The following is a 22,410-nucleotide window of genomic DNA, read 5'->3' as shown; positions in this document are numbered from 1 at the left end:
GCTGTGCTGCACCCGGGGCGGGAGAGAAGGAGGGGGGAGAAGGACGCTGAAAGCACTGGGGAAGACAAAGGGGTGAAGAAGGACGCTGAAAGGCCATGGGGAAGACAGGGTGGGGAGGGAAGGACACTGAAAGCATTTGTGGAAGACAGAAGGGGGAGAAGGACGCTGACAGGACATGGGGAAGACGGGGGGGAGAGAAGGACGCTGAAAGCACATGGGGAAGACAAAGGGGTGGAGAAGGACGCTGAAAGGACATGGGGAAGATGGGGGGTGGGGTGGAGAAGGACGCTGAAAGGCCATGGGGAAGACGGGGGGGGGGGTGGAGAAGGATGCTGAAAGGCCATGTGGAAGACAGAGGGGGGAGAAGGACGCTGACAGGACATGGGGAAGATGGGGGGGGGGAGAAGGACGCTGAAAGGAAATGGGGAAGAGAGAGTGGGGAGAAGACGCTGGCAGGGAAGAAGACAGAGATGCCAGACTATGGGGGGAGCGGAGGGAAGAAGATGGGTGCCAGACCAATTTGGAAGGGGGGGGAGAAAGGGAGAGGCACAGTAACAGAGCAAATGGAAGACGCAGAAGGAAGAGAGACAGTGGATAGAAGGAACTGAATGAGAACATGAGGAAAGCAGAAACCAGGCAACAAAGGTAGGAAAAGAATTCTATTTCTTTTTTCTTTTTTTTTTTGCTTCAGGATAAAGTAGTATATTAGTTGTCTTGATACAAATTTATAAACAAAAGAGGCTCTGGTAGAAACCCGTTTACAAAGTGTGTATTCTTCCCAATTAATATTTCCAAATTAATAAAGTCTTTTTGCTTATTTGTAAATGGGTTTCTACCAGAGCCTTTAATTCAGTAGCATAATTAAATGAAATAACTATTTCTGAAGTTTATAGGGATGGGCGGGGACGGAGGGGATTCCTCACGGGGACGGGTGGGGACGGAGGGATTCCTCACGGGGATGGGTGGGATTCCTCACGGGGACGGGTGGGGACGGGTGAGACTTTGGCGGGGACGGGTGGGATTTCTGTCCCCGCGCAACTCTCTAGTCTGCAATTAAGATATGCGGCGCGGCGGGAGGCGAGTGTGCCGGTGTATGCTTTGCAGCTCACCTGGCAACAGGGCCGGACTGGCCATTGGGAGGACCGGGCATTGTCCCGGTGGGCCGCGGCCCATCCTCCTGTGCTGGCTGCAGTCCTGTGAGTGGATGTTTAGCTTGCCTGTCTTCCCCTTAGTATCCTATGAGCCAGGCAATGTGTGAGGGGGAAGTGGGGGGAGGAAGAGACGTTTCACACTGAGTCTGTCACAGGAACTCAGTGAGGCTGTAGTGTGACTCCACATGTGACATCTGTAATCAGGAACAGTTCCTAGTGCTCCCATGCTAGAGAGGTGAGGATATGGGGGGAAGTTAATGTGTCTAATAATGTGCTCCTCTGTAAAAACCTCTGTATCTTCCATGGGGGACATGCTAAATTTGAGGAAATAAAAAAGCTGCTTATGATGATTGCATAGAGAAGTTCAGTAAGCTGAGAGGAGGGCTGGGCTCTCTGTGAACAACCAACACACTAATCCTCTGCGCTGTACCTTATGGAAAACTCAATATAGCAAAAAACAGTAAAGTGTATATGTGGCCCTTCACAGTGCTTTTGTAAACATCATAATAAAATAACAAAGGCTCCAATAATGAAAAATAAAAGTCCTTTTCCCATACACTCAGGTTGCACAAGTCCAGTTTTCACCCAGACAGTATATTTTTTGACCAAAACGGATGTCTACAATTAGTAAAATTCCCCAATCACATATTTTTTTATGGGGACGGATTTGTATACAGCACTTCATTAGATTTTTTTTATTATACAAATTTTATCTTTTTGTAGACTTGAAGTCTTGAACAAAGAAAATGAATACAGCAAAAAAAGCAAAAACAGATAGTGGAAGACCATTCCAAGAGACCTGGACAGAGTACATATGGAGTGATTGAACGCAGTGGGAAAGCATTGTGTATTATGTGTAATGAAAGTGTTGTGTCTCGCACATCAAGTGTCAAACGTCACTTTGAGACCAACCATAACAGTGTTGCTGAACTTGGTTTAGCTCAAAGAAAAGAGTTCCTTGTAGGAAAATTAAAGAAATATCACTCCCAGTCTCTTAGTTTTAGCAACTATCTTTCAAAAACGAATCATCTTACAGTTGCCAGCTTTCAAATTTCACTGTGCATGGCAAAACATGGTAAGCCCCTCTCTGATGGAGATTTTATCAAAAAGGCAATTTTGGCTGGGAGTAATTCACTCTTCCATGATTTCCAGAACAAGGATAAAATTGTGCAGCGCATCTCTGAGATGCCGCTAAGCAGAAATACTGCAAAAGATAGGGTTCTGCGAATGGCTGCTGATGTTAGTCAACAGCTTACTTGCGACTTACAAAAAGCACCCTTCTACTCCATGTGCTTGGATGAAAGTACAGATATTACTAACCATGCAAGACTAGCGCTCATTTTGCGTTATGCTACTGGTGACATCATGAGAGAAGAGCTGGTAAAATTGCTGTCTTTGCCTGGAAGAACACAAGGGATAGATATCCACAATGCTGTGATGGAGGCTTTTTCATCCAGAAAAAGTAGTTTCAGTTACTAGCGATGGAGCACCTAGCATGGTGGGGACAACATCAGGATTCATTCATTTCTTTGCTAAGGAAGCAAAACATCCACTGATTCAATTTCACTGCATAATACATCAAGAGGCTCTCTGCGCCAAAGAAAGCAGCAAAAAACTTGACGATGTCCTCAAATATGTAACAAAAATGGTGAACTTCATCATGGCGCGTGCTCTTAATTTTCGACAATTTCAAGCCCTTCTTGATGAGGTTCAGGCACAATATAACACTTTACTGATGTACAATAATGTCCGGTGGCTGAGCAGAGGACGAGTGTTAGAGAGATTTGTGGCCTGCTTGGAAGAAGTTAGGCTATTTATGAACGAAAAGAGGGAAGACTATCCTCAACTCACCAACATGGCCTGGCTTACCAACCTCATGTTCTTTACAGATTTTACTAACCACTTTAATGTACTAAACAAAAAATTACAAGGCATGGGAAAAACAGCAGAAAGCATGTTTAGTGACATCAAAGCTTTTGAGAGAAAATTGCATGTTTTTGGAAAAGACCTTGAGAGTGGACAGCTAAAATATTTTCCCAACCTAAAAATACATTTGGATAATTCTACAACATTTGTGGACAGTCATAAAAAACACCAGGAAATCCACAAAGCATATTCCACCATTGTAGCCGAAGCAAAGGAGAATTTTAGTAAAAGATTTTCTCAGTTCCGTAAGATGGAGACAACCCTTTCATTTATAACTTCCCCAGAAAAGTCCACATTTGAAGATCTTGATCTTTCCTGCTTACAGTGGTTGGATATTCAAAATTTGGAAATGGAGCTACTGGAATTTCAAGAAAGCTCTATCTGGAAAAGTAAATTCAATGACCTGCGTGCGGCTCTTGAACGTATTGAGTGTGAAAGGGTGACAAATGAAATCACTGTTAGCAGTTCTGAAAATGAAATCCTAAAAGCGTGGAATTCTCTGCCAGACAATTTTAAGTCCATGAAAGCACTTGGGATTGCTCTTCTTACTTTGTTTGGGTCATCCTATGCTTGTGAGCAGCTGTTTTCGGCTTTGAATCATATAAAATCTGATGCTAGAAACAGATTAACGGATGACATGAGTGCTGCATGTGTTGCTCTGAAATTAACGCACTATGAGCCAAGGATTGACAAGTTATCAGCATGCATGCAACAACAAAAATCACATTAATTTTTTTCAGAGCATGCCCAATGCATATGTTTACATGAAGCAGTGTTTTCAGTTTGCAGTTAAGACACTTTCTAAGTTATTTAAATATTATTTAAAGATGTTATTTAAAAAAGGGACTTTACATGGCCCTGTTGTATTCCAATCTGGAATTTCCAATAAAAACGGTTGGTTTAATTGAAAGCTCTTTTGTTTTCTTTACATCATATTATTAGAAATGTAATGATTAACTATTTTCTAATTTGATTGTAAATTTTACAAAAAAAACATGTATAGACTCTTTGGGAATGCACACCGAGTCTTGACACAGTTAAGTTTTAAGAAGTTTATCTTTTTTTTTAACTCAGGCTACATTTGACATGTTATGTGAATAATACATTTAAAATATATTGTGTAACTGAATCAAATTCTTCCTAAATTCATTAAATTGAATGAAATCATTAAAACATTATAAATTGCCAATAAATTGAAATGAAAACCAAAGGATTGTGAATCAAATTGATTCTCTGACAATACAAAGATTCCAACCTTTAAAAATGATGTTACATAGTTCAGGCAACTTTATAAAAAGTTTTTAGATACTAAAATCTTGTTATTAAGGTTTAATTGACGTGCTGGCACTTTGAGGAAATTCTTTGGTTTTGTGCGGCAGTTTGGGCACTCGGGCTCAAAAAGGTTAGCCATCACTGAACCATGCTGATTCTTGTATCCCGCAAATGTCGACTAGGAATCATTGCGGCTTACATAATTCAAGTTTTTATTAATATTTGATGAATCGCTTATTCAATTTGCTAAGCGATGTACATCTTCCTAAAAACATAATTGTGAGAACAGACAAAATAGCATCAAACTTACAAATTTTAAACAGACATGAGTCGTGGAGGGTAGGGGGGAGAAGTTACAATTCTTTGCTAGAGTGAATAAACAAAAGGGAAAAAGACAAGAGGGAGGGTAAAAAGTTAAAGACCTAAAGCATCTGGTCGTAGGTCTAAAGATCAAATGTTAAATACGTCTTTAAAAAGATAAGTTTTTAAAGATTTTTTAAATGAGGTAAGATTAGAAACCATGTCCTTAATGAGTTTTAAAGTGATCTACTGCTTTTAGAGCCCTCAGCAGCACAGCTCAGCACAAGCCCTTCTTTCAGACACAAACAGGGCTGCAAAGTTCTGTTGTATCTGTAACTAGAATAACCCCCTTTAAATCAATTATAAGGATTTAATATATGAAAACCTGTTTTATAGATAGGATTATCTATCTTAAAATTAATTTTGAGTTGAACTCTCACTCAAAGCAGATGAAAACCTTAAATTTCCCTTAAATCTTTAAATTATCACTTTAAATATATTAACAAGGCTTTCTCATTAAACCAACACCAAAACTATTTCCCTAAATTAAAAGCCACATTTCAATATTTTTCTCCCAGTTACTTCACTGACATCAATTAAAATATCTTTAAAACACCCATAAAATTACTTAAGCAGAATGCTTTCACATGGGCTTCCCCCAGTCATTGAATTCAACTATCTCCTCAGTTACCTGAGCTCAATTTTCCCTTAAATATTTATTCTTTAGTGCTAAAGCCATCCAAGCTGCACAAGCATCCTACCTCAAGCAATGTCGACAACCAACCACCAAATGTTTTTCTTTAGAACTCATTGCAATCATAGCATTCCATGAAATACATACACACATCAGCCATGCATTCACTCAAATAAATACAGTGGTACCTTGGATTACGAGCATAATCCGTTCCTGGAGCATGCTCGTTTATCAAAGCGAGTTTCCCCATAGAAAATAATGGAAACTCGCTTTGATACGTTCCCAACCCCTACCCTCCCGATAACTGGTATCGCTCCCCCCGCTCGCAAAACCCCCCTTGCCCCACCCCCCCCCCCTTCCGCATGAACCGCCCCCCCCCCCCGCCCGAACAACTTAAACTTACCCCGCAGCCCCCGTCTGGCACCGGCACGCAGGCACAGATCGTGCCGGTGCCTAGAAGATCTTCCGGCTTCTGCCTGCCTTGAGCATGCGCAGATGCATGCTCAAGGCAGGCAGAAGCCGGAAGATCTTCTAGGCACCGGCACGATCTGTGCCGGTGCCAGGGGTGGAGGTTTAAGTTTAAGTTGTTCGGGCAGGGCGGGGCCGGTTCGCGGGGAGGGGGTACCGGTCGGAGCGGGGGGAGCGATTCCGGGGGGGGGGGGGTGCTCGCAAATCAAGTCAACACTTGGTTTGCGAGTCAAAAGTTTGCTGAGTGTTTTGCTCATCTTGCAAAACACTCGCAAACCGGGTTAGTCGCAAACCGAGATTTGACTGTACATTCAAACATCACTTCTCAAGATCACAGCATTTGCACAAGTTACTAGACACAACCAACACCTCCATACCTGCAGGCAACATGAAATAAAGTTAATTAAAGCCCATTTAAAAGCTTTAATTGTTTGCCTGTCCCTGCTCTCGTGCTAGGAGCAACGGAAGCATGAGAGATTTTTTGTGCTCCTAAACAGCCCTCTCTCTTGGAGACTTCTAGACCGACAACAAATCAAGAGGCGCGATTTTCGCACCTCCAGCACATCCGGGCACTCTTCCCCATGCTGGATATCTCTCTGTGCACCTAGTGTCCTGTGGCCTGCACGGACCAGCTCCAACTTTGTAGACCCTGACCTGGCACTAGCCAGGGTCTAAACACATTCTTGCCACCACTTCGTCCCCAAAAAGTGTCCCTCTATTATGCTGGGCTGAGTCCAGCTTTCCGGTATGCCCCATGCCTGCTGAGAACACCCCCTCTTCTGCTGCATTTACGTGGCCTAATGATCATTCCGGACCCCAGTGCCCAACAGGCTGGGGTCTGCTCACCTTCCCGACGCTGGTGCCTATTCCCTTCAGGCCTTTTATGCTCTTCCCAGCCCCTCCAGCTCATCGGCGTGCTCCTGCGCCTATCCTAAGCCTGGCTTCTTCTGCGCATGTTTTCCGACATTCCCCAGTGGCCAGCAATCAGCTTATTGCAGCCGCATGGGGAACCTGAATCGGTGCTACAACTTCGCCCTGCCTGACAGGGCCTGCCACTGCCTCCCCGACTTCAGGCCGCCATGAGGAAGCATGTGGCAGGACCTTGTTTGCCTCTCTTGCCCCTGGAATTGCGGCAGGAACCCCAAAGCTGCTGGCTGTCAGCTCCGGACCGGCACCGGAGCCCTGGCAGGACCAGGCTTCAGCATCAAACTTGCCCAGGTGGGATAAAATTAAAACTTTTCAAATTTTAAACTGGTTATATGTTCAACAGAAAAGGAAATGCATTTGTGTTTTTATTTCTCCATTGTTGGAAGTATTTGCTGACCCTTGCTGTGAGGATCGTCAAGCACAACCAACTGAGGACTTCCTCCAAAGGTGACCTGAATTCCCTTCTACCAAGCATAACAGTTGCTGACAGCATCCCTGAGCCAGTATCTGTGGCTTAGGGATGCTGCTTCTGCCCGTCAAGCTTGGAAAGGGATTTTTGGCTACCTTTAGAGAAAGTCTTCAGCTGACATAGATTGAGGGTCCTGATCAGCTGGAGTATTTTATATTTAAATTAGAGGCTTTGGCATTTACAAAGTATGTATTCCCCATTACTATTTCCAAATTAATAAAATGTCTGCTTATTTGTAAATGGGTCTCTACCAGAGCCTCTAATTCAGTAGCATAAATAACTACTTCTGATGTTTATGGGGATGGGCGGGGACAGAAGAGATTACTTGCAGGTTGGATGGAGATGGATTTGATTCCAGTGGGGACGGGTTTGATTTTTATCCCCGCACAGCCAGTAAAACCTTTACAGTTTCCTTCCAGTTCAGCTTCTCTACAATGAGCTTGTGTTGCTGGTACAAAGTGATTATTAAATTAATCAGAAAATATTTCTCTGATTATTCATGTTCTCTAGTTAGCATAATAATGCACAGGTAGTTAGCATACATCATTGGAATGTTCCACCAGCATTGTAAATTTATTCAGGACCAAGTTTTTCATCTGATATTATATTGGCAAATTTGTCAATGTAACTTTCGTTATCAGCAGAAGCATTCTCACCACTTGAGGGCTAGATGTACTAAAATCTCTAATCATCTAATGATCGACACTAAACCAGTTTGACTTGCTCAGTGACTGATCAAATATGCCAACCCAATATACAAAACAGCTTACTGCGTGGTTTTCCGTGCAGTAGTACATTCTCCAAAGGGAGGGGCCTTAGACATCTGAGCCAATCAGTACCTTAGGCCTCTCCCTGTGTATCCAAGGATACTCCAGGGAGGGGAAGGCCCACCATTTTGGAGTAGTGGGCCTGCGAACAGGAGGGACTTGGGCATCCCTCCTGCTGTCATCCAGATTTGAGGTAGGGGGAAGGTGTGTGGGGTGGTTCGAGAGGAGGGGGCATGTGGCATCCCTCCTTCCAATGTTTAGTAAGGTAGGGAAGGGGAGTGGTCGGTTCAGGGGGGTCCTGGTGGGGTGATCAGTTTGGCGGGGTGAGGGAGGGGGAGTCACAGTGGCAGATGGGAGTAGGCATCACTCTTGCCTCTATTTTGGTACTGGGGGTTGTTGGGGGGGTGTCATCGGGGAGTGGACTGTTTCATATATATATATATATATTTTTTTTTAATGGGGCAAATATTGTGCTTGTGTAACACATGCACAAAATCTGTGCCATTAAAAAAAAAAAAAAGCCCTGAACATCTGAGTGGCAGGAGGCTGCTTTGGGGCTTCCCCTGCCACCATGCTGTCCTGGCTTCCCAAAACCAGCTCTGCACATGTGTCAAAGCTCACACATCGACTGATCAGAAGGGATTATGGTGAACAGCCATGCAAATCATTTGCATGGAAACTTGTTGGAATATTGGTCGATGTTTCAAAATCAGCCAAAAAATCGGCCCACAGTGACCAATATGGGCTTAGCAACAATGTTTTGTGCATCTAGCCCTGATTTTGAGATATTTAACACCATGACATTTAAATTTCTGCAGCGGGTCATCTGAATACTCACAGTTGTCTTCAGTGTTTTTCTTCATGGTATTTTTAGCTTAATTCATGACCATCAAACCAGTTAATTGTACAGTGAATCTTCACTGTGCAGTTTTGATTGCTATATCCCAAGATATAGTAGAATTAGGAAAGGTACAGAGAAGGGCAACAAAAATGATAAAAGGGATGGGACATCTTCCCTATGAGGAAAGGCTAAGCAGCTAAGGCTCATCAGCTTGGAGAAGAGATGGCTCGGGGGTGATATGATAGAGGTCTATAAAATACTGAGCGGAGTGCAAAGGGTAGATGTGAATCGCTTGTTTACTCTTTCCAAAAATACTAGGACTAGGAGCATGAAGCTACTAAGTTGTTGATTTAAAACAAACTGGAGAAAATATTTTTTCACACAATGTGTAAACACTGGAATTCATTGCCGGAGAATGTGGTAAAATCAGATAGTTTAGTGGGGTTTACAAAGATTTGGATAATTTCCTAAAAGAGAAATCCTTAGGCCATTATTGAGATGACTTGTTGAAATCCACTGCTTATTCCTAGGATAAGCAGCATAAAATCTGTTTTAGTACTTGAGATCTAGCTAGGTACTTGGGACCTGAGTTGGCCACTGTTAGAAAAAGGATACTGGGCTTGATGAACCTTTGGTCTGTCCCAATATGGCACTTCTTTGTTGTCAAACTCACTCAATTAGCACACTATTCAGATCATAATTTTTTGCCCTGTGTAATATTTTCCTACTTTTCATTAGTTTATGGTCATTGCTGTCACCATACATTTTCAGCAACTTATCTTTCTATCCTGCCAGAGCTGGTGTTAGACCGCAAACGTGAGCTAGGATTTAACAGAGAAGAAAAGTCTTTTTTGTTTGTTTATTTTGTTTATACCACAGCAACAGTGTGTGTAGGAGAGGGCAAAGGGGGTGAAGAGGCTATAAAATAAACCCACCAGGATGTTTGAAAAAAACACCAAATTGGGCAGGAAAATCAAATTGAATCAAAAATTCAATTCAGTAGGCTGAATCGAATCAAATCGAAAAATTTTTTCCTGAATTGGGCAGCACTAGTCCAGTAGTCTAGATATGCCTCTCAAAGCTAACAGTGCTACACATCACTAACGGTGCCCTGGAAGGGATAATTTTACAACTGTGTACCAAGAGGATGGCTGATTGGTCCATTTTTATATAGGAGAGAAGGCACCTAGTATTCCCTTAGCCATGTGCACTTAGGCGTGACTGATATGGGGACAGAATGTGTCCCTGTCCCTGCAGATAACCGCGGGAAACCATCCTGTGTCATACTTTAGTGTCTATATCAACCTCAGTCCTTCTACACCAGCATTGTTCAGTGCAAGGCTTTGAGGGTCAGTAGTTGTGCTCATTCATACTCTGATTCTTGTGTGAGCCACGTATAGGACAATATAGCCATTGTGACATCACTGATGAAGTTGGCTTTTAGGCATTGGTGGAATGAGGCATTATGAAATCACAATATCTGCTCTGGATCTCAACCTCAGTCCTTCTACACCAGCATTCTTCAATACAAAGCTTGAGGGTCAGTGGCTGTGCCCATTCCTAATGATTCCTCCCCCTCTCCTTAAAGAATAACATGGGAATGGTTTCCTGTGATTAACCACTCAGACAAATTCTGTCCCTGTGTCATTCCCTATGGCAGCCATAAAGCTGACACAAGTGTGTGTACCTGTGTCCTGGAGATAGGCATGTAATTTATAGTATGCTATAAGTTATGCATGTAAATTTACATTTCTTCCATGCTCCTCCCATATGTACACACACATGTAAACTACACATTATGTAAGACGGTATTTCCCAAGTCAGACCTGGAGTTCCCCCTTGCCAGTCAGGTTTTCAGGATATCCAAAATGAATATGCATGAAATTTGATTTGCATACATAGCCTCCATTATATGCAAATCTCTTTCAGGCATATTCATTGTGGATATCCCTAAAACCTGATCGTCAAGAAGGAACTCCATGACCCACTTGGGAAGTACTGATGTAAGATATGTGTGAAGTTACAGATTAGAACTTAGGCGCATATCTGCCATATATGTTCATACAGTACACATGGCACATATACTGTAGGTGAATATGCTACTATTCTCAGACTTTATGTATGAGTGGCATGTACATGTTTTACAGTATTACTGCCAAAAAGGTTAATACCAAAGCTCAGAGAAGACAGCATGCCAATTCATACTAGAAAGGCCAGCTCAAGAGACTGTGGTTCCTAAGCCAACTTTTGCATTGGCACCCCTCACCACCCCCTGCGATCCAGTAGCTCTCTCTCCCTCTCAAGTCCTCCTCCCTGGTAATAAAGGGTGCCAGAATCCTGCTCTGCCAACTCTCCTTCCCCCGTGGGGTGGAGATAGAGGGAGAGAGGTACCAGATCAGAATTTTGGTATCCCTTATCACTGCCCCCCACTACACACACACACTAGCATCTGGTCCATAGATTGAGCCAGCCCTATATACCAGGAAATGGATTATAGGTTGATTACTTGATTACCACCTGGGGCAAAACACCCTCTTCTTCCAGGCAGTGTGTGAAGCTGTTCCGGGGCTGCAGTCTGTGTGCATGTAGCTGTCAGCTTGGCTGATCCCCTGCCCCAGAACATAAAATTGATATCAGAGGGAATGGGGTAGCTGGCAGAACCAATGGCTGTGTGTGTGTGTGTGTGTGTGGACTGCGGCTTCTCCTTTGCATCCCCTCACTGCCTACATCCATCACCCTGCCCTTAGTATGACACTGATTATAGGTTTTGTTAAGAACCATAGTAACTTTTACTGCACACGCATACACACCCCTCCCCCCCTGGCTTTTTTCTTTTGAACAAAGATATGTAATCTTAATATAAAGGGATGACAAGCTACCAAAGTCTCTCTCTGGAAAAATAACAGAACTGTATGTTCACCATGGAAGCTGTAACTTCCTCTGCTGCGCAGTTCAGCTTAGCATCGCAGTGAGTTAATCTATATCAGTGTTTCTCAACTTCTTCAAGCCAAGTACCCCCTAAGTCTAATAAATATCAACCGAGTACCTCCACCCCAGACCCCCGCCCCCACAATAGTAGTATTAATTGTAATGCAATTACTTCCATCCATTTTTCATATACATATAATATAATCTTATTAATACATAATGGTAACCACAAAATAAAAAAAACACAAAGCACACTACGCAGATAAAATGTTAATTATCATTTATATATATATTTTTAAATAGGTCAACTTATATATATTTTTTAAAATAGGAACAACTATAGAAAACTAGACAAATATAGTGCAAATATAGACAGCAAATATAAATTCTCAAAACCGACACATTTTGATCACTAAATTGAAAATAAAATCATTTTTCCTACCTTTGTTGTCTGGTGATTTCATGAGTCTCTTGTTGCACTTCCTTCTGACTGTGCATCCAGTATTTCTTTCTTTCTGCCTCCTGCATGCTTCCTCTCCTCTGTACCTCATTCCTGTCATCCAACCAATATCTCTCTCTGTCCCTCCAAGAGTCCTCTCTCCTCCACCCCTATTGCAAACATTTCTCCCCCTCTCATCCCCTAGATCATGTGCAGAATTTTTCACCATTGCCCACCAGCCCCATGCCCATTTCTCCCTCCATCACTAGGTCCAACATTCATCCCCTTCAATCTGTCCCTCTGTTCCCTCTCCACCATTTTTCCCTCTCATCCTTCTGTTCCCCAAGCTTCTCTACCTCACTCCTCTTTCTATGCCCAATTTTCCTCCTTTCTTCTTTTCACCATGTGCACATCTCTTTCTCTCTCAATCACACATTCATGCCCAACAGTTATCCCTTTCTATTCCCTCCCTCCAATAACCCAGCGCTCCTTCCCACCCCCTCCTTTAACCCTTTCTCTTAGAAAGATCATGTCCCCTTACTTGTTTGAGCTGCACTTGCTCCTTCTGCTTTTAGCAGCTATTGTTGCAGGGACGCGCAGGCAGCGTTCACATGCTGTATGTAGCTGACCCAAAAGCCTTTCCTCTGATATCGGAGAGGTTTTCAGGTCATCTATGTGCAGTGTGAATGTTGCCTGTGCATCCCTGCAACAATAGCCGCTGAAGGCAGAAGGAGCAAGTGTGGCTCGAACAAGGAGGGAACTTGGCCCATCCCCTCCCTGCTGACCTGGAAGGCTTCGGAGGGGGGCAGGGATCCCCAGCAGCAACTTCAGCAGAGGAGCGGACAGGAATGAGGGATCCCCGATGGCGGCAGCTTGAATGAATGGGCGGGCAGGGAATATCCTCTATGGTGGCCAGGCCACGTACCCACAACAAGCGGCCCAAGTACCCCTAAGGGTATGCATACCGCATGTTGAGAAACACTGATCTACATTACCTACAGCAGGCTGGAGCCTAAATCGACTGAAGGTGCCAGGGAGGGTGCTTTATCTTTCTTGAGAAACCAAATGGGTTTTAAGCAGAAGAGCTCTACTGAGGGTAGCTGTTGCAGTTCCATAAACAGCCTATCATCTCAGCAAGCTGATAGAAAAGAAGCTCCACTCATTATTACATCATACATTTTACAAAGGCTTCTCAAAGACAGTGGGAACCAGGAATTTTTTTGTGTTCAGTCATCTTTATTGACATTTCAGGAATTTTACCAGGTAGTGATATGCAAAGATTTTCATTTTGTGTTCAGAGTAGGCCTTTTTTTCTTCCAGTGTTTCTTTCTTTTTTTTTTTTTCTATTTGATTTGCATATTCATGTTAATAAAATTTTTATAGGTGCATTAGAACTTTATAACATGTAAATCAACTTTGTGAATTTGAAAGATAATATATACAGAAATGATTTTGTGCACACCGGGTTTTTTTTAAGCCATGCAAACAAATACACATTCATACTACCCATCATAGATGGTGCTTATTTTATCTGGCTGAAATAGAAAAATGCAGTAGGTTTTGCTGGGGTTTGAACCTTGGAAAAGGGTCTCAGTAACCCCGCAAACAATCCACTAGAGATAAATTTAGTTTGCATATGTGAGGGGTTCGATTATCTATCATTGACCCAAAAAACCTCTTATTCACATTACATTGAATGATAAATAAACATTTTTTATAAATAAATTTTTCTTTTTGAATATTTTTTTCTTATTTCTTTGTGTAAAGCCTTGTTAAGAAAATTGCAAGACAGCAGAGTGGGACTTATCTTTATCTGTGCCTGTCGGCGTCCCGATCTCACAGGACAGAATGATGTTCAATAAATCCCCATCCCCAATGGGACCCGTTTCGCCTGTTTGCACAGCTTTATCAAGGGTCTGGAATAAATATAGGGGATATTGTCTGTGAATGTTCCTCTATTCAACGCCAGTGTACATTGCTCTCAATGGAGATCAGTTAACACAGAAGCAAGAGAGTTAATGCCGATCAGTTGATTTCTACCTCCAGTTTGAGAATGAGTAATATAAAATAATAATCTTCTAACTACTTTTTACGATTACTCTAGGTTCATTGATCATTAAAATCAGTGCGAATTACAGATGTGGATGTCTTAACGTAAAACACATCTAGTTATAATAAAGAATCCATAACATAGTGACTGCTCATTGTGGTTTGGCTTTTTTCTTCCAGGCTCCATCAGTGGGAACATTCACCACATGGCTTTACTGATCTCGGTGACTGCCTGCAGTGTGATTTTGGCCTTCATTCTCATATTCTTCTGTTTCAGGTGAGGAGGAAAATACCCAAGGTTTAGACGATCTTTGGAAATTCTTCCTACCCTTCTTACCGTCCTCCTGCTTTGTTTCTGAGTTTTGTTTGGCTGTCTTTTCTTTGCAGTTTGTCTTTTAGATAGAAAGTTGACCATTGCTTAGAGATTCAGATGTTTATTTTACTCATGCATAAGCTAGCATTTAGTCATTAATAGTGCATGGATGTGCAAATCCTGATTTTACCAAAGCTGGAATATGTATGTCTATGTATGCCCATATTGCACAGGGGCGTTGTCTAGGTGTGTTGAGGACAAGACTAGGGTAGGTCAAAACCTAGACTTTTATTACCCATTTTAGAAGGGAAATGAACATTTATTGTCCAAAAAGATGGTCGTTGGGACTAGAGAATGACACGGGGAAAAAATCTGTCCCCGTCACCCCTGTCCCCGGCCCACCATCCTCTGCACCGCCCCGTCACCGCCATTCCATTCACCGCCCCGTCACCGTCACTGCCATCCCATTCACCGCCCCGTCACCGCCACTGCCATCCCATTCACCGCCCCGTCACCGTCCCCGCAGCATCCATATAAGCCTTAGTACTCTAATATTTAGCGTATTCCATTCTTATAAATCAAAGTTCCTGCTGCTGAACTAGAGAAAGAGATGTTCAGCTGGCAGGGCTTTGTTTATAAATTTTTATTAACACAACTAATATACCACCATAATGTTTCCGACAGAGGACAAGTATGCAATAAATGCATTTTGCTGTTTCAATGCCAGTGCTCAGCAGAACAACAGACAGCAATATGGACATTCACCTTATGTAGTACTTTTTTAATATATAAAAATAGGCAAAATTAGTTGCTGTTTTATCATTATATTTTCTTGCCATTATAGTATTCTTCATTGATCATTTTTCTTTTTAAATTCAAAACAAATTCAACCTATCTTGTGTCCCAGCATGAATTCATGTTTCACTCAATTGGCTGTTTCAAGGGAATTAACCCTCCAACTTCCATTTGCAAAAATACCCAATGTTGTTCCTTCTATGAGCAATATTTAAATTATGAGGAACAACATTGGGTATTTTTGCTGAATTGTGTGACACCATTTGGGCTGAACATGAAGATTGAAAATGCCTGGTTAGCCCTGGACAGATGATTTGAACAGCCAGGAGCCTGTCCTGGCCATTTAAATCATTTTGAATATCTAGTCCAATGATAACAGAATTAGGGTGATTATAGAAACATAGAACTTTGTTGATCACTAAAAACAGTGGAGACTAAGGGTCTATCAAGCTCAGCATCCTGTCTTTGACACTGGCCAGTCTTGGTCTTTGGAACTGCCCATTGTGTCAGAAGCAATATGGAGATTAAGTGACTTGCCCAGGGTCACAAGGAGTGTAGTGTAGCTCTAACCACTGGATTTAGAAGTTGGCTTCTTTTGGGATCTTTAACTCATCATCACTAGGACTCGAATCTGAGTCCGTGGCACCTAACATAGAATGGAATTAGTATGGCAAAGTAATGAAGAATGGTCCAGCAGCCCCCACCCTCCCTCCACCTCACCTTATATTCGTTCCGAGTTTGCCGGCTTCCTTTTTCCCTAGCCGCATGCGTTCAAAAAGCCGTGCATTTAGTCAGCTCCCTCCCTCCACCTCACCATAAATTTCGAGTTTTCCGGCTTCCTTTTTTCCGAGCCGCACGTGTTCAAAAATCTGTGCACGCGCGGCTGCGCGAGTCAATCAAACTTCTCTTCTCCTGCAACTTCCTGTTTCCGGTTGCGTCAGAGGAGAAGATTGATTGACTCGCGCAGCCGCGCGTGCACGGATTTTTGAACACGTGCGGCTCGGAAAAAAGGAAGCCGGAAAACTCGAAATTTAAGGTGAGGTGGAGGGAGGGAGCTGGCTAAATGCTACGGGCGGGCGGGCGGTGGCTGCGGGGACCGCGCGATCCTTGATACCTCACTGCGGAGACAAGACCATTCACCGCCCCGCGGGCGGTGAATGGCCTTGTCCCCGTCGCCGCAGCGACTGCTAGTTTTCTTCCCCGTTTTCGACGGGTGACCCGCGGCTAAAATGCGGTGGCCGCGGGTAAACCGCCACCGTGTCATTCTCTAGTTGGGACCTCCAAGTTTCAGACGAGTGCTCTATTCAGCAGTATGGAGGATTAGATGTAGTCACTTGCATCCCCCCCCCACCTACCCACCCCTCATCTGCCCCCACCCAGCCCCGAAAGTGAAACTGGCAAGGTTTTGTGATGGCTTCATGAAAAATTGTTGTTGTTTAATGACTGACAAAATGTTTATTACAGTACATTAATGTTAATATTGCTCCATTGATGTTTTAGACCAGGGGTGCCCAACGCGTCGATCGCGATCGACCAGTAGCTCAGGAAGGCAACGCGAGTCGATCACGGAGCCCATCCCGGGCTCTGTGATAGACTCGTGTTGCCGTCCTGATCTACGGGCCGATCAGCCTTCCTCTCCAGTGTTCTCCCTAGGGCCTTTTAGCTGGGCAGTCTGCCCAGCTGTCATCTGCCGCTGCTGAACATTAAAAATCCCCCCCAAAAACCGGCTTGGAGATTTCAGCCCGTAGCGAACTTATGCTCCGGGCTCTAACGTGTGCGTGCCGGCTTCTCTTCTCTTTCCTCCGAAACCGGAAGTTATGTCCCGGGGGGGGGGGGGGAGAAGGGAATCCGGCACGCACATGTTTTATAGCCCGTTAAATTAACGGGTGCTAGAATATATGTGTGTGCGTCTGTCTTTATTTATTTTTCTCTCTCTTTAGCCGCTTTCTGTATTTGTATCTTTCTTTCTTTCTTTTTTTTCCTTGGCTGCCCACCACCACCCCTTGCCTGCTCCCCCTGTTCATTCTCCCTTCCTTTTACCTCCCCTGTGTCCTCCACCACCCCATCACTGCTCACCTTATCCAGCAGCATCCCTTCTCCCTTTATTTTACCTCCCCCCTCTTCCTGCTCTCTGTCCTGGAGGCCCACCACCGACAGAAAGGAAGTTTAAATTGCTTCATCCCTGTTCATGATCACAGTTTCTGCAATTTTTGTCACCTACCATATGTTCCTCGCATGGTTAAACTGCAGTGCCCTGTCCTCAACAACTAAAACTTAACCGATTTAATTACCGTATTTTTTGCTCCATAAGATGCACTTTTTCCACCCCCCAAAAAGGGTGTGTGTCTTATGGAGCGAATATACCTCTGCACCCCCCGGTGTTCTGTTGCTGCTCGTTGCCACCCCACCATCCCCTCACCGCCCTCTGACTTGCTCACCATTGCAGGAAAGGAAGAGAAGGACCAGCGGTCTGCAAGTCTTGCCCCGATGTCAATTACCATCGGAGAGAAGGTCCAGGTCCAGGCCCAGACCTTATCTCTGACATCAGAATTGACGTCTTGTGGGCCCAATTGCAAGCTGCCAGCCCTTCGTGGAGTTGCGTGCAGGAGTCAGCAGTCGCTTTGCCCTGTCGGAAGCAGGAGTCAGCCGCTGCTGTGTCGGCAGCGGCATCGGGTGTGCGCTGCGGTCCAGGAGTGCAGGAGCCTCGTTTTGAGTGTGTTGCAGTCCAGGCCTTGAGGATCATGGCAGGGAGGAAGGCATTGTTTGCCGGTCGCTGGAAGGAGGGGGGAGTGATGAGCCAGCTGGAAGGAGGGGGGATTGTGAGCAGCCCTGCCTTCGGTCCTGTGTCGGTCCCACTAAACCGGCTGGCAATAACGAAGCCAGACATCACAGGGGCTTTCCCTCTTGCTAAATCGCTATAGGCTCTGCCGGTCTCGATCCCGCCCCTCGAAATCAGGAAGTAACTTCAGAGATGGGCAGAATCAAGACCGGCAGAGCCTTTAGTAATTTGGCAAAAGGGAAGAACCCATGGCATCTGGCTTTGTTATTGCCAGCCGGTTTAACAGGGACAGGACCAAAGGCAGGACTGCTCACAATCCGGATGTGCCACATGACTCAGTGTTCACTCCCTCTGTGACGGTTCGTCTTCTGCCAGTGTCGTACCTGCCGGGTCCTGCCTACTTTCTGTTTCCGCGAAGGCAGGACCTGGCAGCATTTCCCCCAATAGGTTGATCACGATCTTGGGCTGATCAGCCTTCCTCTTCCCGACGGCAGAATTGACGTCGGGGAGAGGAATGCTGGTTGGCCGAAGCAGGGAGAGCTTGGGGCCTTTTTTTGGTGGCGTTTGGGTCCTGGTCCCCGATGGTAATGGCAGTGGCAGTGGCTTGGGGGAGGGCAGGGAGAAAGAAAGAAAAAGGGCAGGCAGGGAGACAGAAGGAAAGAAGAGAAACAGAAAAAAATGAAAGGGAGGCAGAGAGAAAGAAAGGGCAGGGAAGAGGAAGGAAAAGTTGGGGGAAGGAATGAGGTCTGGAGGAGAGGAAGCATACAGGCTAAAAGAAGGGAAGAAAGATTGTATGTAAAGTCAGAAGAAGAAAATGCAACCAGAGACTCATGAAATCACCAGACAAGGTAGGGAAAATGATTTTATTTTAAATTTAGTGATCAAAATGTGTCTGAATTTATATCTGCTGTCTATATTTTACACTAAGGTCCCCTTTTACTAAACCGCAATAGAGGTTTTTAGCGCAGGGAGCCTATGAGTGTCGAGAGCAGCACTGGGCATTCAGCGCAGCTCCCTGCGCTAAAAACTGCTATCGTGGTTTAGTAAAAAGGGAGGGGGTATATTTGTCTATTTTTGTATGGTTGTTACTGAGGTGATAGTGCATAGAGTCATCTGCCTTGACCTTTTTGAAAAACCCTGGAATAGGAATGATAATTAACATTTTCTATGCGTACAGTGTGCTTTGTGTTTTTTTTAAATTTTATTGTTGGTAGATCATTTTGACTTGGTCATTTAAAAAGTAGCTCGCAAGCCCAAAAAGTGTGGGCACCCCTGTTTTAGACATTCATGTTTCTAAAATGGGCATTCCTACCACATGGAGCCGGTGTATGAACATCCAATTCTCCGTGTATCTTAGAACAGGCTGTAAATCAGCAGATCCTTCTCTAACATACTAGTGGGATTTGAGTCATTCCCACCTATCAACACAAGTGATTGCGATAGTAGAGGCAAGCAGCACACGCGTGTGATTGGGATAGAGACGATGAGAGAGGTGTTTGTTACAATGGGCACCAAAGAGAAGAGCGATATATATTTTTTAAATTTTAAAGCTTTTTTGCATAAAAGAATATAACATCACATTTGAGAATTGTAATATATTAGAGCCACAGTGGTAAGAAAAGAATGATCTTGAATAATCTTGCCAAGTACTTGTGATCTGGGTTGGCCACAGTTGGAAACAGGATACTGGGCTTGGTGTGTCCCGGTATGGCAATTATGTAATGATCTCAACAGTAATAAGCGCTAAAAGAAGAGTTCCCAAACCAGCCGGCTTTTCAGGATTTCCATATTGCATTCAGATCTCTCTCCCGAATATTCAGTGTGGAAATCCTGAAAACCCAACTGGCTAAGGGTCCCTCGGGACAGGTTTGGGGACCCCTGAGTTAGAGGAATGCTAGAGTACGAGAGAGAGTTATCAGTAGAAAGGAGAAGCAAAAAGGCCCTGTACCAGGTCATTGGAGACCTTTCAAGTGGCATGTTACCCTTGTTTGGGGTGTCTCCTCTCTGAAAGGATAGAATAGAGGCTGCCAGGGAAGAGATCAGCATACATATGTACCCCACAGGTGGAAAGAGGTGCTAGAGGTATGCAAATATATAAACATTTGTAAAGAGCCAAGTGCTGTCAATGGAAAAGAAAACAATTTTCCATTTTGCTACACCATTTGCCCACTGATTTGCCATATTGTGTCTGTGGAATCTATTATCTAATACAATTATAAATGACAAGGTGCAATCATCTGCATACAGATGATTATTTCTCTTTACAGACTGGTATAAACCTGGGATTATTTGCCATTATTGCCAGCTGTAATTGTTTTTATTGGGTTATATATTTTTTATTTTTTTGTTATCAATAAACTGGGAGTTTCTAGTTTATCAGCTCTACTCTGCCCGGTTTTAGTTAGCCAGTGTTTTGCTTTGTGGAATAACTTATCGGCTATCACATCCCGTTTTCTGTTTTTAAAGAAAGAATCTTCATTTAGTTATACTGTAGAACAGTTTTAAAATGTACAAAAGTACCATCTAGGTCATTGTTTTCAAACCGTGGCCTGGGGGCCACATGTGACCTGCCAGGTACTATTTGGAGGTCCTCTGCATGTTTATCATAATCACAGAAGTAAAATAAAACAGCTTCTTGATCATATGTCTCTTTAGCTATAAATTACAATATTATTATTAAGATTTAGCCAAAAGGAAAGATTTATAAACTATAAAGAGTTTTACCTCCAGCAAAATTGTCATTTCTATTTTTTTCTGAGACCCTCCAAGTACCATATTTTTCCGCTCCATATGACGCACCTGACCATAAGACGCACAGGAAAATAAGAAAAAACCCATTCTGAACCAAATTCTCCCTGCCAGGCTCTGCACCCAACCCCACACTCCTTGCCAAGCTCTGCACCCTGTCCTCCCTCCCTGCCAGGCTCTGTACCCGGTTCCCCCCCTCTGGTGGTCTAGTAGTAGACTGGGCCAGGGCACAGGGTGGGCAGGCAGGTAGGGACAGGGCAGGCAGGTGCCCCCGTATTTTTTTAAAATCCTGGCAGGGCCCCACCCATACCTGGTTTTAATCGCGGCAGCCCCCCCCCCCTGGTACCTGGGTATTTTTTTGTTATGTTTAATTAAAAATGGTTGCCCCATATTGTTAACAGTATTTTCAGAATACAAAGAATTCAAAAATGAAAAACACTACACAACACATAAAATGTTAAAACCTTAAAATTTTTTTTAAAAAACACCCACAACCAATCCAATGCAGCAAACCATCCTTTTCATAGTGAGAATGGCAACATTTTGCACTCAAGTACCCCATTAGATCACGTCACTTTACAACACCTCCCCCCCAAAAAAAAAAATCAAAAACCCATCAGGTTCCCCTGCTAACAGGATCAATATTTTAAAATCATTGGGCACTCCTTCCCTTTCACCTTCAAAACAAATGAACAAAAAATTTGTCTGATTTCAATGCTAATCCCACCTGTTCCCCATCCCATTTATACTTTGGAGCAAGTTAACAGTATAGTCCTGATAAATATTCCAATTCTTGCCATTAAAACAATAAGCATTTTACAAAGCTAAGGCAAAGAAAACTAACATTTAATCACTCATTCTTGCTCCAACACAGACTGTTGAAGGCCAACATGAATAATGCATGGGCCCATTGTACTCTTGGTTTGGGAGATAGAGGGAAAAGAGTAGAATGGGTCCATGCATTATTCATGTTGGCCCGTAACTGGTGTTAATCGTGGCAGTGCACCCCCCGTACCTAGTTTTAATCGGGGCAGGGCACCACTCCCCCCCATACCTGATTTTAATCGTGGCTGGATGGTCGCGGCAGCAAGGTGAACAAGGCAGACGCGAGCTTTTTGGGTGCCTGCCTGGTCCCGCGCCGCTGCCTGAATGGCACAGCAGGCCCAGGACTCCCGGTGGTGTGAGAGGGATCCGCGCTGAAATAAATGCTGTCTCAGAGCCCAACAGTCAGTTGCCTCCAACAAGGCTGAGCCACCGGCGATGTTTTGCACTGACTGTTGGCCTCCATTACACGCGTCTTTGGCTCCATCAGCTGCAGGTGCCGGCTGCTCTTATTCGCTGGTCTCCGCTGCAACCCTGAGCAGAGGGAGAGGCTGGCGGTGGCAACACAAAGACTGCGCCCTCGCTGGTATACTGGGCGTCCCCGTAAGCCGCCTCCTCCGTTGACCCACACCCTCCCAGCTCTTCACAATGCACTGCTTTCACCCAGGCAAGCAGAACATCGCTGACCTCCATCAGCTAGGCACACCTCCCAACTCCCTGCT

General features: G+C 44.1%; 1 protein-coding gene across 7 annotated transcripts in view; it reads left to right on the top strand.

The window, feature by feature from the left end:
• The window catches only part of BMPR1B (bone morphogenetic protein receptor type 1B), a 586,865-nt gene that overhangs the window by 507,581 nt on the left and 56,874 nt on the right, over window positions 1–22,410 (top strand). For all 7 annotated transcript variants that reach the window (XM_033957895.1, XM_033957911.1, XM_033957903.1 and 4 more), the window contains one exon: window positions 14,412–14,508. In XM_033957895.1, coding sequence (XP_033813786.1) covers window positions 14,412–14,508 — 97 coding nt within the window. The remainder of the gene's footprint in view (window positions 1–14,411; window positions 14,509–22,410) is intronic.

Source organism: Geotrypetes seraphini, chromosome 1 (genome assembly GCF_902459505.1).
Source record: "Geotrypetes seraphini chromosome 1, aGeoSer1.1, whole genome shotgun sequence".
In the NCBI taxonomy this organism is placed as follows: Eukaryota; Metazoa; Chordata; class Amphibia; order Gymnophiona; family Dermophiidae; genus Geotrypetes; species Geotrypetes seraphini.
Note: the sequence above shows the minus strand (reverse complement) of the source record. Positions and strands in the feature narration are given on the sequence as shown.